The sequence below is a fragment of the Dipodomys spectabilis genome, unplaced genomic scaffold (genome assembly GCF_019054845.1).
Source record: "Dipodomys spectabilis isolate Male_0828 unplaced genomic scaffold, ASM1905484v1 ptg000004l, whole genome shotgun sequence".
Taxonomy (NCBI): domain Eukaryota; kingdom Metazoa; phylum Chordata; class Mammalia; order Rodentia; family Heteromyidae; genus Dipodomys; species Dipodomys spectabilis.
In genome coordinates this window covers 12,572,148-12,590,537 of record NW_024870681.1, presented here as the reverse complement: position 1 = coordinate 12,590,537, position 18,390 = coordinate 12,572,148, and the positions used below count along the sequence as shown (strand labels likewise).

General features: G+C 42.2%; 1 protein-coding gene across 2 annotated transcripts in view; it reads left to right on the top strand.

Annotated features, from left to right (window-relative positions):
- Myh13 (myosin heavy chain 13) overlaps positions 1–18,390 on the top strand; it is a 52,511-nt gene that overhangs the window by 984 nt on the left and 33,137 nt on the right. Inside the window, exons 2-19 of one of the 2 annotated variants that reach the window (XM_042691476.1) lie at positions 1,490–1,633; positions 1,724–1,880; positions 2,969–2,996; positions 3,332–3,443; positions 5,275–5,367; positions 5,966–6,029; positions 6,119–6,217; positions 6,320–6,423; positions 9,399–9,537; positions 11,322–11,440; positions 12,106–12,255; positions 12,367–12,537; positions 13,516–13,825; positions 15,003–15,008; positions 15,589–15,662; positions 15,761–15,848; positions 17,132–17,249; positions 17,980–18,103. In XM_042691476.1, coding sequence (XP_042547410.1) covers positions 1,490–1,633; positions 1,724–1,880; positions 2,969–2,996; positions 3,332–3,443; positions 5,275–5,367; positions 5,966–6,029; positions 6,119–6,217; positions 6,320–6,423; positions 9,399–9,537; positions 11,322–11,440; positions 12,106–12,255; positions 12,367–12,537; positions 13,516–13,825; positions 15,003–15,008; positions 15,589–15,662; positions 15,761–15,848; positions 17,132–17,249; positions 17,980–18,103 — 2,100 coding nt within the window. The remainder of the gene's footprint in view (positions 1–1,489; positions 1,634–1,723; positions 1,881–2,968; positions 2,997–3,331; positions 3,444–5,274; positions 5,368–5,965; positions 6,030–6,118; positions 6,218–6,319; positions 6,424–9,398; positions 9,538–11,321; positions 11,441–12,105; positions 12,256–12,366; positions 12,538–13,515; positions 13,826–15,002; positions 15,009–15,588; positions 15,663–15,760; positions 15,849–17,131; positions 17,250–17,979; positions 18,104–18,390) is intronic. The other variant, XM_042691466.1, reaches the window with a different exon arrangement.

Below are 18,390 nucleotides of genomic sequence, written 5' to 3'. Positions count from 1 at the left end.
AGGTTAAGTCACCATCCAACAAAATAAACACTAGGAAATGGGCTCTCAAAAAGAGTAGGATCAAGAGGAGGGGGGTAGACAGATGAGGAGAGGAGGAGGAAGAGAAGAGTACAGTCATAAAACCCAATGCATATCCTACAAAACAAGATGATCAAGGGAAGGGATAAGGTGAAGAGAGAGGGAGAATAATGAGATGGTTGGCATTGAGCAAGATGCATTGTGTTCATAAACTGCTTTGTTCAATTTGTTCAGCTTCCTTTGTACAACTACTTAAAAACTTTTTTGGTGTTGATTTTGTGACTTGAACTCAGGGCCCGGGTGCTACCTCTGAGCTCTTTTGCTCAAGGCTAAGCTCTCTACCACCTGAGCTACAACTCCACTTCCAGCTTATCTGGTGCTTAATTAGAGATAAGAGTGTCACAAACGTTACTGCTCAGGCAGGCTCCAACTTCGATCCTCAGATCTCAGTCTCCTGAGTAGCTAGGATTACAGGTGTGACCTACCAATGCCTGGTTCATTAAAGATACTATTTTAATGAAAAAATGAGAAATAAGTGTCAACACTTAAAGATTGACTACTCTTGGCTACTCTGAAATCTAGAGCAGTGGGAGAGGAAGACCTCTCTTCCTGGAGAAATTTAGTCTATACCAGCAAGTTTTAATCCTTTTACATTTTTGGTAAAAACTTCAAAGCTTTTCTATGAACCTAGGTTTAGGGGAAGGAAAAACAAAGAAAACTGTACAGGCATATTCCCTTTTCTGTCTTCGTTTCTATATCTCCTAAACAAAGGAAGACGCTATTGCAGGCTAGAATGTGAGAAAAAGGTGTAAAAATTATAGTGGGGGGAGGGATTCAGTAATTGTCTCAAAATATTATCCTGTCATGAGGCAATTCCAAATGTTTTAACTATGAAAGCAAAGTTATAAAGAGTAATTGGAGCCTTGAAGAGACTGAGGAGAGAAACAGTGGGTTATACAAGGAAGGGGTGATTGAGCCGAGCTTTTATGTTGTCTAGACACAATTTCGATGAAGATATACTGGACAAAGGAATCCCCAACAGCAGGACTATTGAAGTGGAAATGCAGCAAACACATTGGGGCAGTTCATTCCTATTTCACAATGTGTTATCATCCCCATGTTCACAGCACATAGGGTAAACCAAGGCAATCTGCCTTGACATTGACTACCCTAAAACCCTTCTGGCCACCTGGAGGCCCAAGTGTTGTATACCTCTGCATACCTGTAGCCCTCTTCCAGTACACACAATGGCAGGCTGGCTCAGGGAGGGTCCCAGGCAAGAGCTGGTTTATACAGTTTTACAGAATCAGGTTCATCAAGGTCAGTTACCCTTGGATCATTGCTAGACATGGAAATGCTCCATTAAGTTACCATAACGACGAGATACTTGCCACAGTAGCTCACAACTTCATTCCCTCCAGTCAAGGGAGGTACACAGCACCCATCACCTACTTTTTCTCTCCATGCTTAGGTTCTCACTCTGAACAGTGACCAGGTATTCCCCATGAACCCTCCCAAGTTTGACAAGATCGAGGACATGGCCATGATGACTCACCTGCATGAGCCTGCTGTGCTGTACAACCTCAAAGAGCGCTATGCAGCCTGGATGATCTACGTGAGTGTGCTTTGATTTGCTCCTATTGCATTCATCTCTCTGAGTTAAAAACAAGATCCAAATATGGCATGTAGTCTGATTTCCCCACAGACCTACTCTGGCCTCTTCTGCGTCACCGTCAACCCCTACAAGTGGCTGCCGGTGTACAACCCCGAGGTGGTGGCTGCCTACAGAGGCAAAAAGCGTCAGGAGGCCCCGCCCCACATCTTCTCCATCTCTGACAACGCCTATCAGTTCATGCTGACGGGTGAGTGGTCTCTGATTCTTATTTGAAGTGAATAGGCTCTGGTCATCTAAATATTACAGTGATCAGCATGATATGAAAACGTACATTTGGAGATGAAAGAGTCAAAAGCACAATGTCTTTCATGACCAGTCAGGGTGTGTAGCAAGCCATTCAGGGTCATAGCTGGAGCCATACTAAACTTATAGCTATTTAAGAGGGATTGTGGCATGCCTTGCACCTGCTCCCTATGCACTCCCTGTGTAGGATATCTAGAAAAGGAACTGCATTAGTAACTACTGAGGAAAAGATGTCATTGAAGTTGGTTCTTGCTGGGGACTGTGAAGGTGAATCTGTTTGAGGCCTCTCACTAGGCTTTGGTGGTTTGCCTGCAATCTTTGGTGCTCCTTAGCTCTCTTCATTTCATATAATGTTCTGTCTTTCTGTCTGTCTTTAAATGCTCTTATATTATGAAGACTACGGGCATATCTAATCAGGGGATCATTCTGCTCCAGGGTGGCCTCCTTTGGACTAATTACATCTGCATCCTATTTCCATCTCATTTTCAAATAAGGTCATATCCTGAAATAGGAGGGGTTGGGACTTCAATATATAAAGTATAGAGAGATACAATTCAGTCCATACGTTCTATAAATGTAAAACAAGTATTACTTTCCAGAAGTAGAAAAGAAATTTATTGAAGAGCTATAGCTTGGTGATAGAGTACTTGCCTGGCATTTCAAGGTCCTGGTTTCACTCTTAGCATCATACTCTTTCCCCCCACAAATGCAATGATGCAAATTTTGCAAAATGATGGTCTCTCACCAGCTCTGAGTATGAGACTTGCTTTGTTTGTTTAGAAGAGAAGTGAGAACATGTTAGAAGGTAACTGAAGATCTACAACATGAATAACTTACCTTATTCACTTCCAAGGAGACCTGTGATACAGTTCCCCCATTTAGGAAATCTGCATGAATTCTCTCCAAGAAGATTAAACGTGCCCATATCTCACCCCTAATTTGTGCCAAAGTCAAAACCATGGTCTGTGATAGCTAACTTTTCCCCAGTGCCACCCTGTTTTTGTAATCCTGTCTGATTTGTTCTGTTTCTAGATCGAGACAACCAGTCCATCCTCATCACGTGAGTAATATTTACACCATGATGACTTACAAGCTAATACTGCTCCTTCACCTTTCCTTATACCATTTATATTTTGTCCTGGTTACTGGGGCTTGAATTCAGAGCTTCATCCATTTGTTTGCTTGCTCACGGTCAGTGCCCTACTACTTGGACCACTTCTCCAGCCTGGCTTTTTTCTGGTTAATTGAAGATGAAGTATCTCAGATCTTTTTTCTGCTTGGAATTGCTTGGAACCATGATCTTCCAGGTCTCTGCCTCCTGTGTAGCTAGGATTACAAGCATGAGACACCAGCACTCTGTGACCTTATCCATCCCATTTACTTATAAATCCACAGTGGAGAATCTGGTGCTGGGAAGACTGTGAACACCAAACGTGTCATCCAGTACTTTGCAACAATTGCAGTCACTGGGGACAAAAAGAAAGAGCAGCAGCCTGGAAAAATGCAGGTAAGCAGTGGTGTGCCCTCAGATTTGTCAGAATACATATACCCAAAATACTGGGTGAGCACCAAGAATTTGCAGGGTATATGCTCAGCAGAGATGGGTAAATGGGTCATACTTCTTGTCTTCCCTATATCCTTATATAGAACAACTGCTTGACTTAAAAAAAAAAAAAGTCCTGGATTTTTTCTCCACATCAGACAATTCTCTAATTCTCTGCAGATACCACTCAGGATCCTGCAATGCAACTGGATTCAATTGTAACACTAATTAGCTAGAGATAGCATGAGATCCAACAGCATAAGGACACAGTCACACATGATTACCCTCACTTCAGATGACAGTCGTGGGCCCCAATTTGTTCTATCTATCCTTCTGACTAAATTGAAAGTTCTTACAACCCCACCCACCCCCACCTCAGGCTCAACTATTTGCTAGAATAGTTCACAACATTTAGAGAAATGTGACTTATATTCACTGGATGTAAACTCAAGCACAGTCACAGAGAAGAAATATAGGATAATGTATGAGAGAAGGGTATAGAACTTCCATGCCTTTTCTGGGCATGCTACTTCCCAATATCTCCATGGTGCATCAGTCTGAAAGCTCTCCAAAACCCTTTGCTTACAGATTCTTATGGAGAGCTCATTTGGTTGGCATAACTGACTGAATCATTGGCCACTGACGATCAGCTCTGCCTTCAGCTTATCTCTCCTGACATCTCAAATTCTCTAATCACTTGATTGGCTCCCTCTGGCAACCAGCCACCAGCCCACCACCATTCTGCAGCCACCATTCACTTATTAGAATTAGGAAAGACACTTTTCACTTCAGAGCTCCTAAGAGGTTTAAAACATGTATGCTTGGAAACTGGATGAAAACCCAAATGCACATTTCTTACTCTATCACAAGAACTCAGTGGAACAAGTCAGGAGTTGGTCCTACGGATGTCCACTTGGGGACTAACTTTACTTCTATCAGCAGTAATTCAGGGATCCTCACCAATTCCACATCCTCCTCTGGAGAAGAAATGGTACCATCAGAGATTTCCACACTGTAGTACACATCAGAATCAGCCGAAGAGCTGTTAACAAGGAATTGTGGGATCCCACCCAAGAACTTCTAGTTGAATAGGAGTTGGGCAGGACTTCTTAGTCTGCATTTCTAACATATTCCTAGGAAAAGTTCATACTGCTGATCCAGGGACCAGACTTTGAGAACAGGTTTCAAACTGCTTTAAACCGTCCAGGCAAAGTAATCATGAGAGTCAGAACAAAAACCTTAATGTCTGTGGCAGACTTCTGGGCATTCATTCTCATGAAAATATTGCTACTTGACCATTTTTGCAAGCCTTGGTTTCTGCTGTGTGCTCTCTTGGGTTAATTATATTGCTAATGTTCTTCTGCCTTCTAAACACCAATGTCTATGATCTTAGGTGGATCATGACACATTGTAACCAAGAGGTTACAATTTTCTTGAACAGGATGTTCAAGAAAATCTATGGTATATAATGAAATGGGACCAGAAATGAAAGGCAGTATGCATGTCAAAATGATGGAGACAGAGAGTGTTCCAGTCTATATTTAACATGACTAGATGTTATTTTAGTGTTGTCCTACCTAATAAGAACTTCCCTAGGGGAGGAACTAAGACTCTTCCAGTATGGGGACTGTGTGTTCCTCTGTAAGTGTGCCCTGGCCACCAGGTGGTGCTGACCAGACACACTCCTGGACCCTGCTCAAAGCACCCACACTACCTTCTAGTTGCCAATAGTCTACATCAGAAGTAAGTCCAAAGTGTCCCCCTCCCCCCCCCCCCTCTCTTTGTTCATCCTTAGGGAACCTTGGAGGACCAAATAATTCAGGCCAACCCTCTATTGGAGGCCTTTGGAAATGCCAAGACTGTGAGGAATGACAACTCCTCCAGATTTGTAAGACCCAGATCAATTTCAGTTATTGTCTCCCCTGCAACCACACCAACCTCTGAATGCTAGCTTTAGAAAAAATTCCACAGAAACTCAAGTATGGTGGATCTCGTTCTACCCTCAAGAAATTCAGATCAGGGGCTGGGAAGGTGGCTCAAGAGGTAGAGCGCTAGCCTTGAGCTGAAGAGCTGAGGGACAGCGCCCAGGCCCAGAGTTCAGGCCCCACGACCGGACCCAAATAAATAAATAAATAAATAAATTCAGAGCAATCTGCTAAAATAGAATATCTTAATACACCTTGAAGAAAGTGTTGTCTTATTAATTACAGGAATAATACATGTGTATAGGAATATATGTATGTGTAGCTCTTCCGAGCTGTAGGAAAAAGACCAGGTCCTCTGGATAAAATTACCTGAGCATTGGGTAATCCAGCCTTTGAGGACTCTGAGTGCCAGGCAAATAGAAAGCAAGAAAGTGCTTCTGCTTCTGGCTTCACATCTCCCAGGATTATGCTCCTCACCTCTCAGTGGTAGCACTTATTAGAGGCCAGCAACGAATCATATAAATCAAATGTCTGTGGTGTTTTCCCACCTGCACTGGATAGGGGAAGTTCATCCGGATTCACTTTGGAGCCACAGGGAAGCTGGCATCAGCAGACATTGAAACCTGTGAGTCAAAATGCTCTACAAATAATCTTGGCAGTTAGTCAAAGGCATCTCTCAGCAATCTGAAATGACATGATGTGTTGTTACCTTAGATCTGCTGGAGAAATCCAGAGTGACATTTCAGCTATCCAGTGAGAGAAGCTATCACATTTTTTACCAAATCATGTCAAACAAGAAACCAGAACTAATTGGTAAGTTCCCAGGATGTGTTTGTTTAGCTTCCAAACAAGCAACCTTGGAACAATGACCCAAAGTAAGTCACATATGGATGTTAAAGGGATTGTCTCCTTCAGATCTGCTTCTGATTTCAACCAACCCCTTTGACTTCCCCTTCGTGAGCCAAGGAGAGGTCACTGTGGCCAGCATTGATGACAGCGAGGAACTGCTGGCAACAGACGTAAGTATATTTATTTGTTTGTAGAGAATTAAGATGTTTATTAAGCAAAAGGCATCTTTGAAAACTCAAGGGATAATAAGGATATAGAGCAAATGAGGGAGAGGGTGACAGTGTTCAAAAAGAAATATACTCAATCCTGACTTATGTAACTGTAACCCCTCTGTATATGACCTTTACAATATTTTTTTAATCAAAGGACACTAAATGATTAGACTCGAGATCTCAGAGAGACCAAGAACTCAGAGAATAGCTATAGGCTACTCCCAGGAACCTTTCAGCTCTATTCCAGGTCATTTTAGTTCTAATAAAATAGTCAATTTACGATATTTGTAATATAACATTTGTTGGAAGTTTTCAAGTTCCAAAACCATCTACAACTCAAAAAAAGTTAGAAAAAATACAAAAAAGTACAAAGTAAGAAAAGAAAATCTCACTCTGAAATGGCCACTCCATTTTTCCTCCTCTCTGTTATCTCAGTCCCTTTCCTCTTCAGTACTGTGGTTTGTATCTTTGGGGAGCATCTGCAAGGTTAATAATCATAACCCGTAATAACTAAATGTGTTTGGCACTGATATGGCACTGAGACAAGTGGCTCTATCTGCCTTATATCATTTAAGTCTTAAAAAATACTTTTGGCTAGTAGCACGGCTCACATGGTAGAGCACTTGCCTAGCAAGCACAAAGCCCTGAATTCAACCCTAGTACTGTCAAAAATGACTTTTGACATAGGTAGCACTATTACCCCATTTCAACAATGTGAAAACTGAGTCTTAGAAGAAGACACATAATTTTCCTGAAGACACAACATCCATAGAAGACTAAGTGTTCACATGCAATATGCGAACCTAGAACTAGAGTTCATTCCCTCCTCTGCTTGCTCCACCTTTACAGAAGTTCAAGAGCTATGGAAAGAGGTCTTACCCTTTATCCTAGGGACACGGCCCAAGTGCTTACCTTCTTAACCTTTATTTTGTGACATTTCCAGGTGGTGTTATTTGTTTTAGGAAAATAGAAAATTTTCATGACTAAAAAAAGAAAACTACAGTCTAGCTATTATATAGTTTTAACAAGGCTTCCTCAGTCATTACTAACTTATCAGAACCACAAAGGGTCAGCCTCCAGGCCCAGAGAAGGGACCTCTGAAGTGCAGTCACAGATTTCATGGCATCTGTAGGGAATTTGTTCTGGGATATCCTTTGGATACCAAAAATCACAGATGCTCAAGTATTTCACATACACTGACACTGTATTTTCATATAATTACACATTCTTCTATAGACTGCAAATCATCTCTAATACAATACCTAATACAATGGAAATACCATGTCAATAGCTGTGAGACTACATTGTTTTGACAATAATGACAGGATAAAAGCCTAAATAAGTTTAGCACAAATGCATTTTTTTACTCCTTTCTTTTAATTTATAGATGGTTGAACCCACAGATGAAGAATCTAGGGGTAGTGAATGCCAACTATAATTCTAAAAGTCACCAAGGTGTCTCCCATGCACCCCATAGCTCTCTTACTGCCAGGGGCTCCATTCCCCTCCCGCTCCTGGTATTTCTCCTTAATGTTCTGAGTTTATGACTTAGGAGGAAAAAACTTCTTGGGATTATATTTTCCATGAGGATCCTTAAGTAGTAATGCTTTCTTTGGTTCTTTTCACTTACTGAAAGATGATAAGATAGATAGATAGATAGATAGATAGATAGATAGATAGATAGATAGATAGATAGATAGACATTCCTTAAATAAGATATAGATTAAAAGGATGGCCATCATGGCCCCATAATCTCTTCTTTTCTGTTAGCTTCTGATATGGTCACTTTTTCATGTCATCCCAAGAGTGTCTCACTCTTTGATATCATCCTGCTGACCCACTTGGTCTACTGGTCCACCAGACATGTTTCAGCGCCTCTGGTAGACATTGGGTAGGCTCATGCTGCAACCCCTATTACATATTCTGTGTGTGTGTGTGTGTGTGTGTGTGTGTGTGTGTGTGTGTGTGTGTGTGTACCCCAGAGTAGGATTTTTCCAGTTGAAAGCTTTCTGATAGAAGATGGGTAAAGAGGCTATGACACTAAGCCAATAACTATTATAGGCTCTAACTCAGCAGTGATCCAGCCTAGCTCTCACCATTGCTTTATCTTAACTTTGAACTCTTGAAAAATCTACGTAACAAGTTTTTCATGTAAATCTGATAGCATAGAACCAGTGCATTACCAGGAAAATTTGGAGCCCCAGAAAAAAGGAGAGATCTGCAGAGTTTACCCCTTTCTCATGTGGAGAATGAAAGTATTATTTTTTGAAGGTCTCCACTTCCAGACCTAACATTCTTTAATGAATTTGCTTGTTTCTGAACAACATGGGAATTTCTAGATTACAATGACAAACACTCAGCTTTCAAACACTATTTCTCCATCACTCTTTATACATATTTGTTCTCTCAAGATCACACTGGTGGGGCTGGGAAGGTGGCTCAGTGGTAGAGTACTTGCCTTGCATGCATGAGGCCCTGGGTTCGATTCCTCAGCACCACATAAGCAGAAAGAAAAAACCGGAAGTGGCGCTGTGGCTCAAGTGGTAGAGCGCTAGCCTTGAGCTGAAGAGTTGAGGGACAGCGCCCAGGCCCAGGGTTCAGGCCCCACGACTGGGCCCCCCCCCCAAAAAAAAAAGATCACACTGGCTCTGAATAGCCTTACTCAAAAAACAACTTATATATAGGAAAAGGATTGTGCTGATTTCTTACCTGATGGAATAAAACAGGAAGTCACACTTTCTTCCCATAATGTTTGGACACCAAAGCAAGCATGTTTTTTAAATGGTTTTTGATCTTTAATTTACTGCCATCCACTTACTTGGGTAAACATTGTGTCATGTACTATATCAAAATGAGGTAAGAACTCTGCTAAGAGAAAGCTGCATACAGGCCCCTGACTCCTACTGAAACAACTGTCCTTGTTTTTCTCCCAGAATGCCATTGACATCTTGGGCTTCAGTTCAGAAGAGAAAGTTGGAATCTACAAGCTGACAGGCGCAGTGATGCATTATGGGAACATGAAGTTCAAGCAGAAGCAGCGAGAAGAGCAGGCAGAGCCAGACGGCACTGAAGGTAATCACCTCCAAGAAGAAGGCTGGTCTGACTCTCCACCAGTGTTCATGTAGGCCAAGCTAAATGACATTCAGCTTAAGACCTACTCTTCTAAAGTGGCATAAACTGCGTTTGAGTTGTCTGAGTCTCACTGAATGTGAACTAGGTAAATCAATTCACTGGGTCAAGAACTCTACCCTGGTGAATCTCCATTCACTCTCCCATCAAAGTTTGCCCCCTCTTTAAGGCAAACTCTGGTAGATGAACTCCTGTCTTGCACATCATCACTCATTGAAAAATACTGTCCTAATCATTTAAACCCAAAGACTGGTAAAGTAGGAGTCAGATTTTCTTCCTTCTTTCACTCCTACCCTGACATTTGTGAACTTGAACCTCATTCAAGAACTGGCAAAAAAAAAACCACAACTCTTCTCTCACCTGGTTGGTACTATGATCACCCCTCTCTGCCTTATTCCCAAGTAATCTGGTAATAGACCTGTAGGAGGGAGGAAGAATTAAGCAGTGTTACTCATTGGATTTATCATCTTTTATGAAACACCCTACAAATTCCTTGAGTAAACAGCTGACAACATGGGTCTCTAATACCTCTCTACCTTTTGATTATATCCCCACAGTGTGTTTTAAATTCCCGGGTAATTAAAAAGAACTGTAGCCATGGGTTACAAGTTGGGAAAATCTACATTCATTTTTTCTTGTACCATAGGTCTCGTGATTTGGTTAGCCATACCTGAGATCATCTTCTTCTTCAAATACCAAAAGCTTTTCATCCCATATATAAAAAGGTGGAGGTGCCAAGTTTAGTGGCATACTTTTACAAACCTAGCAACTCAGAACGCTAAGGCAGAAGGGATCATGAGTTCAAGGCTACACAGCAAGCCCTTGTCTCAAATAAGTAAATAAAATAAAATGGAGTCAAATTCGCATATAATCTATACACATCCTCTAGTATACTTTAAGTTGTCTCTAGGTCTCTTCTAATACCTAATGCGATGTAAATGCCATATAAATAATTGCTGTACTGTATTATTTAGACACTAAAAACAAGAAAAAGAAGTCTATATGCATTTAGTATAGATCTAATATTTTTCCATTCATAATTCGTAGAATCTACAGATTCTGTGAGAGGAAGCAATGGATAACCAGGGTTAACTGTACTCCATAAGCTATATGAAATTGCTGGCGTTCCTCTGCTTTTGACACCTCCAAACACTTGAAAGCAAGATATAGGCTTTATATTTTCTTTCAGTGATTAGCATAGAAGTTGGCATAAATTTGCATAAATTTGCCTGATATAGGTTATTAACTGTCCAATTGTGCCTCCTTTACTTATTTACCTTTGTAGGCATTATTAGATTTTAATATCATTACATAATTAATATCCTTTATGAAGCTGAAAAAGCAGTAAGTCAAGAGCAACCAAAAAGCTTGTCATGGGGGCTGGGAAGGTGGCTCAGTGGTAGAGCGCTTGCCTTGCATGCATGAGGCCCTGGGTTTGATTCCTCAGCACCACATAAGCAGAAAAAGCTGGAAGTGGCACTATGGCTCAAGTGGTCGAGCGCTAGCCTTGAGCTGAAGAGCTGAGGCATAGCACCCAGGCCCAGAGTTCAGGCCCCACAACCAAAAAAAAAAAAAAAAAAAAAGCTTGTCATGGGTAAAATACACCTCTAGAAAGGGGAAGTGGAAGTTTTTTGAGATCCACAGGCCTGGAGAAGTTCAATGGATGGGTAGTTTGCAGGAAAAGTCTAGGCCTGGTGCCTGTCACACCATCTCGCCTCTTTCTCCAGTGGCTGACAAGGCGGGATACCTGATGGGACTGAATTCTGCAGAAATGCTGAAAGGCTTGTGCTGCCCAAGGGTGAAGGTTGGAAATGAATACGTCACAAAAGGGCAAAATGTCCAGCAGGTAATAGAGATGCTCTGAATCCAGTTGGGTAAGGTTTTTTTTTTTTGTTTGTTTTGTTTTTTTTTGCCATCTGTTAACCATCTTTTCAATGTTCTTCCTTTCGTAGCACTCAGAAATACATGTGAAGCTGTGCCTTGGGATTCATGGGGAGCTTATTCTCAGGGGAAGCCAAAATATGCAAATTAAATAGTGCCCCCTAGGTGCCATGAGGGCCTTATCCTCTATTTCCTGTTGGACCTTAGCTAGATAAGCTTTCTTTACTTTTCCTGCACACAACCCCCTCAGACATTTCAAGTATATTTTTTGTATTTTTATTCTCCTCCTGCAATTCCAGTGTCTTGATTCTAGTTCCAGATTCTCAAGAGAGACACTTAATTACCCGATGTGGGTCAATGGTCTTCCAATTTTGATGAAGTGTACCCAGGGCTATGGAGTCCCATAGTATCATCATGGTTCTTAGGAAACTGTCTTCAGCAGTGGATTTGTTCTCACAGAAAGGAAAGGTCACAAGTTAGGAAAATTGTCCCAAGAAATGTTTACTATATAATGCTTCACCGTGTGAAACTGACAGCATTCAACAGCTAATCATCTACATGACATCAATTCCATGCGTTTCCATTGCATGTGCAATGCTTTGAGTATTAAATGGTTGCTCCCTCTTCAAGGTGACCAACTCAGTGGGTGCCCTGGCCAAGGCCGTCTACGAGAAGATGTTCCTGTGGATGGTCACTCGCATCAACCAGCAGCTGGACACCAAGCAACCCAGGCAGTACTTCATTGGGGTCTTGGATATTGCTGGCTTTGAGATCTTTGATGTGAGTTAGTTGAAGCAAGTGGTGGGCGTACTTTGTGTTTGCCTTGGCTAGATTTCCAGTGAACTTTTCTCCCAAACTTTCTCAAATGGCTTGGTATTTAAAATAACCCAGTTCAACAGTCTGGAGCAGCTGTGTATCAATTTCACCAACGAGAAACTGCAACAGTTTTTCAACCACCACATGTTCGTGCTGGAGCAGGAAGAGTACAAGAAGGAAGGCATCGACTGGGAGTTCATTGACTTTGGGATGGACCTGGCTGCCTGCATCGAGCTCATCGAGAAGGTAGGAAATTTCAGATGTTCTTGAGTTGGAACCCTCACCTTTTCCCTCTCCTCTGCTAGTCCATTGCTGTCCCTAATCTCCTTTCCCAAGGCTGTGAGGCTTCAGAGCACTGAATTGCCTCATACAGAGGGGAAGCATGTAGAAAGCACCCAGATGTCTGTTCTCACAGCTAAAGAGATCCATGGAAGGTCAAATTCTAAGGCTCGGCTATCCTTAATATGTGAGCAAGCTGGGCACTGGTGTTCATGCCTGTAATCCTAGCTACTCAAAAAGCTGAGATCTGAGGATTGCAGTTCAAAGCCAGCCCAGGCAGGAATGTCCAAGAGACTTTTCTCTCCAATTAACCAGCAAAAATCTGAAAGTGGAGCTGTGGCTTAAATAGTTGTGTGCTAGCCTTAAGCAGAAAAGCTTAACTCAGCACCCTGAGTTCAAGCCCTAGTACACACACACACATACACACACAGAATGTGTGCAGAAACTCAGCAAGAACCATGACATTTCTTATCTATTTAACTTTCCCAGTCCCAAAGAGGAGAGACTAGAGCTAGTGGGGTTCTTGGTAGGACATTATTATGAAAACAAGTGATAGCATTAATATTTTAGGCACTAATCAGTGTCTTCCCAAACTAGCAATAGAAAGTCCAGATGTTGCTTAACCTATGACTCAAATGAATTCACAGTTCTCTATGTAACTTCATGTTTGAAATATAGCTACAAGTGCTACATGTATGTGTGTATAGTGTGTATAAACTCCACCCATGTTCTTTTGTCCAACAAGTATTAAGCACATTCCCTTTATCCACCACTGTATAGGTGTTGCACCAAACACACTAGGAGCCTTGCCTTCACCATGCTCACATTCTAGTGCTCTTAGCACTATGGTGATGTCATCATAGAAAGTGTCATTGGCTTCTCTACCAGGGAGCCATTGTAAATGCACTGTGATTTGTGATACAGTCTCTGTTACCTGCCTTCCAGCCTATGGGCATCTTCTCCATCCTGGAAGAGGAGTGCATGTTTCCCAAGGCAACAGACACCTCCTTCAAGAACAAACTGTATGACCAGCACCTGGGCAAATCCAACAACTTCCAGAAGCCCAAGCCTGCCAAAGGCAAGGCTGAGGCCCACTTCTCACTGGTGCACTATGCGGGCACTGTGGACTACAACATTGCCGGCTGGCTGGACAAGAACAAGGACCCCCTGAATGAGACTGTGGTGGGGCTCTACCAGAAGTCTTCACTGAAGCTGCTTTCCTTCCTTTTCTCCAACTATGCTGGTGCAGAAACAGGTGAAATTCCATCCTTTCCCCTCCACTGTGGACAGTTCGATATAAGTACCCATATCCTAAAGCTACTCATTGAGCCAGCAATCAAACATGAGCTTCAGATTAAGCTTGATTTATTAGTCTGCCTTTCCTCTCCATTTTCCTTCCTTCTACTCTCATTTCTCCTCTTCCTTAAAAATTCTGTGGAGTAAATGACTCTCACTGGACAAAGAAGACAATACCCTATTGTTAGTTTTTTTTCAAAAGTTAAGATATAATTCATATACAATAAAAGGGATACTTTAAAATATTCAGTGGTGTTCGTCAGGCACTAGTGGCTCATACTTGTAATCCTAGCTCCGCAGGAGGATGAGATCTAGAATTTTTATTCAATCCCAAACCAAGAGGTAAAGTTTGTGAGACTCTTATTTCCAGTTAACCAGCAAATAACCGGGAGTGGAGTTGTGATTCAAATGGTAGAGCATTAGCCTGGAGCACAAAAAGCCAAGTAAGAGCACAAGGCCCTGAGTTCAGGCCCCAGGATCAGTATTCAAAAAAGAAAAAGAAATTCAATGATGTTTCCTAATACACAATAATAGGCAGTCAGCACCTTTATCTACGTAAAGAACTTTTGTAATATCCCTGTAATCAATGAGTAGGCTCTCCCCAGTCTTTGACAACTGCTACTCTACTCTCTGGCTCTGCTGAATTTCCCTAATCTAGAAATTCCATGAAAATTGAATGAAGTATTATGTGGGCCTCTGTGTTTGGATCTTTTCACTCACAATGATGGTTTCAAGGTCTGTCCTCATTGTAACATGTCTCAGTGCTTCATTCTATAGGCAAATAATATTAGATTGTATGACCAGACCAATATGGTCTCCTCGTTTAGCAGTTGATGGACACTCAGATTGTCTCTGCTTTCTGGCTAATGTGGAAAGGCTTTTGTGTCCATGTGGGTCTTGGTTGTCTATTCTCTTGACATGCACCTAGGAACGGAGCTGCTGTGTCAAGTGATAACTATGGTTAACTTTTGAGGAATAAAACTCTCTTTCCAAAGTAGTTGCGTGGCTAATGTCACTTTTTAAGTTTATTAGCATATGTAAACTTTAGATGATCACCAAAAAAAGAGATTAGAATGGTAGAGGTTCTGGTTTCTGTGGGTTGTTCATTTGGTGTGAGGTGGCATCTCACTATGTAGCTCAAGGTGGCCTGGAATTTCACGACGAAGCCCACGCTCTCTTTAAACTCTGTCTCCCTCCCTCAGCAGATGTGTACCACCATGAGGTGCCTTGTGTAATGCACACTAGTAACCTAACAGTCAGGAGGCTGGCTCAGGAGTATTGAGAGCTCAAGGCCAGCCTTGGCTACATGGTGAGGCGCTGCCTAATAATAATAATAATAATAAGCCAGAACCAAACAAAAATAATAGAAAAGAAATAAAGTCCTGAAAAAAATCTATAAGCATTAAGAAGGATGCTTCAGTCTTGCCAGTTAATCAGTTCACTTTCCTATCTGTCTCCTAGAGGAAAGTTCTGTCCTCATCTAAAAGCATTAGTTAGATTCCCAGCCAAATTCCACCTGACACTCCATTAACACAGTGTTCCCCGATGAGAGTATTTTAGAAGCATGTCACAAACAACCAGACAAACAATACTTCTGGTCCTAAAGTCTAAAAGCAATAAAAACTCGCCTTTCTTGGGGGCGAGGAAGAGGTGGTTCTGAGCCCTTACCATGGGTGCTGTAAGCGGCATTTGACCTTCAGTCACTTCTGTGTCCATCTCCAGGTGACTCCGGAGGAAGCAAGAAGGGCGGGAAGAAGAAGGGTTCCTCTTTCCAAACCGTGTCTGCTGTGTTCAGGGTTCGTGACTTGTCAGTTTCTACTTTTCAGTTGTTTGTTTGCCCTTGTGACATGGCATATGCTTAGACAAGGGTGTTTTGATTTGATTTGTGTCTCAGGAAAATTTAAACAAATTGATGACCAACCTAAGGAGCACACACCCTCACTTTGTACGATGCCTGATTCCCAATGAGACCAAAACTCCTGGTGAGTAGCAAGACAATCTTGCCATTATTTTGGACAGAAAAGGACACCCTGAAATGTATGTGAAATTCTGTGGGTGTATGGAAAGGAATAAGATCTCTATCATTTCTCAAACTAATCTACTAAATCTAGTTGCTCGATTCAGCAAATACAAATACCAGATGCATGTTAAATTACATCTTTAGGTAAAACAAAAAAAAAATTGCTCAGTAAGTATATCAATCAGGCAATGTTTGAAATATGTTCACTAAAACATATTTTTATTGTTTATTCTGAAATTACAATGCAATTGAATGTGTTATATTCTCTCTGACCCACTATGAGAATGATCTCATAGCCAAGATACAGAGTGTGTGTGTACATACAGAGACTTGTTCAATCTATAACTTTCCAGAGTGTCTTGAAGGAAGGAGGATCCAGATGACTTCGAAGGTTCTCTCTACAATATTCTGTGGGTTTCTAGTCCATTTTCTCCTTAGCCTTAACCAGATTTTCTTCAGGGAATTCCTATCCACTAGAACTCTGGCAAATGATGGAACTGTTATACATCTACCCTATTCTATATGGTAGCCACTGTTTTTATGAGATGTACCCAGGGAAGCAAAGAAATTGAATTTGTACTGTTGATGAATTCAAATGTAAGCAGCCTCCTGTGGGTCTAGTTGCTGTATTGGACAGTGCAAGCCAAAGCTCTGAACGTTGTATGGTTATATGATGATCTTCTCTCACATCAACCAGGGAAGCTCATGAGCACTCTCAACATTTTTACAAGGTTAAGACAAAAGCTAGCCTTACTTGCCCCTCTCCTCAGAAACACAGGGATCCCCAAAGAAGAAGACATCATATCACCACGGTACCTCCCCCTATTCCCTTACACAGAAGAGTCTCAGACCCAGACCCAGCTTTCCAGAATAGGATGAATGAATGACCTTCTTTTTCCACAAAAGGCACTAAAGTATTCCTATCCTTAAGCAGAAACAGGAAGCCATCTCAGGTTATCTAATGGGATAATGCCTACTGCCTATTCCCTCTGCCCTCTCTTGTAGCCTTGCTAGAACCCAGGGCCACCAGTAGGATAAAGATCCAAATGCTGGCTTTCATTCATTCTTATAGTTAAGTGCTATTGAGCCTCCCTAAGGAGGTTAGGATTCTTTCCTCTGTGGGATTTCATCTGGTACTAACTCTTTCCATTCAAATCCGGTTGTTTTGATGCATCAAGTCATCAAAGATAAAAAATAAAAAAGTTGGGTAAGCCAGAGACATAGATTCCTGGCATCTCCCCCCAGGTGTAATGGACCACTATTTGGTCATGCACCAGCTGCGCTGTAACGGGGTTCTCGAGGGCATCCGGATCTGCAGGAAGGGGTTCCCCAGTCGGATCCTCTACGCAGACTTCAAGCAACGGTGAGCTTCCTTCTCTTAACATCTCTCTCCTGTTGAGGACAGCCAAGGCTCACCTGGCCTGGGTGGTTGGTGGGCTCACCTATCTCCCAGGGTTTCTGTAGACTTCTTCATTTGCTGGAAGGATGACCCCATGTCCAAAGTGAGTGCTAAGCCAGCCCAATGTGGTTCCAAGGCCAGTGGCCAAGCCCTGTAGCCCAGCTATGAAGATGTGTCAGTTCTGATTTGATGGATGTGTAGGAATGGATAATTCTGGTACCAAACCATACCACTCACCTTCAAGCTGAGCGGCTAAAAAGAATGTCTCAGACAGTGTCCTATGTCCCCCATGGGAGCCAAGTTGAGATCTGCTGTCTTGGACTACCTCTCTCTTCTAAGATGCCATCTTGTGAGGAGTCTTTGTGGCCTTGACCTGGGTAGAAGGAGAGAGCGCCCTCTAGAGGCATAAATCACAGCTGACTTCAGGCTCTTCCAAGTCAGATAAGAGCCATTTCCTCTAATGGCAAAAGCCCATGTATGTATGCACTGGCTGGACTTTCTTCCTTCTTGCATCTCTCCTCTCTAGGCCTCCTTGCCTAGTTAGAACCCATCCTTGGATTGCATCCAGACCATCTGTACTGTGCAGAATTCTGCTTCCTCCTAAGGCTAGTGCAGGAGAAGTTTCTAGAAGGTGCTGATATCAGGACATTCTGGGAGATTGAATCCACTTAAGAAAGGTATCCCTTCTCCTCAGGTACCGGATCCTCAATGCCAGTGCCATCCCAGAAGGGCAGTTCATCGACAGCAAGAATGCTTCCGAGAAGCTGCTGAACTCCATCGACGTGGACCGAGAGCAGTTCCGCTTTGGCCACACCAAGGTGAGAAGTCTTGTCAGAGGAAGATGAGGGGCTCTGGAAGCTCAGATAAAGGGAGCTCTACAGCTGGGTGGAGAGGGATCTGGCTCTTTAAGTGGCTGAGAAGAAAGCAACGGGCAATTCAGAGTGTTCCAGAAGAGACATCCATAAAGAGGAAGGATTCTTTAGAGAAGAGAACAAAGTTTTGTTTTGGTTTTTTAAAAAGGGTCTCTAGGAACAGTGCAGGAAGAATAATCATAACCACCCAAACCAACCAGTTCCTGAGTGCATGTGAATGCCCTTGTCAAAAA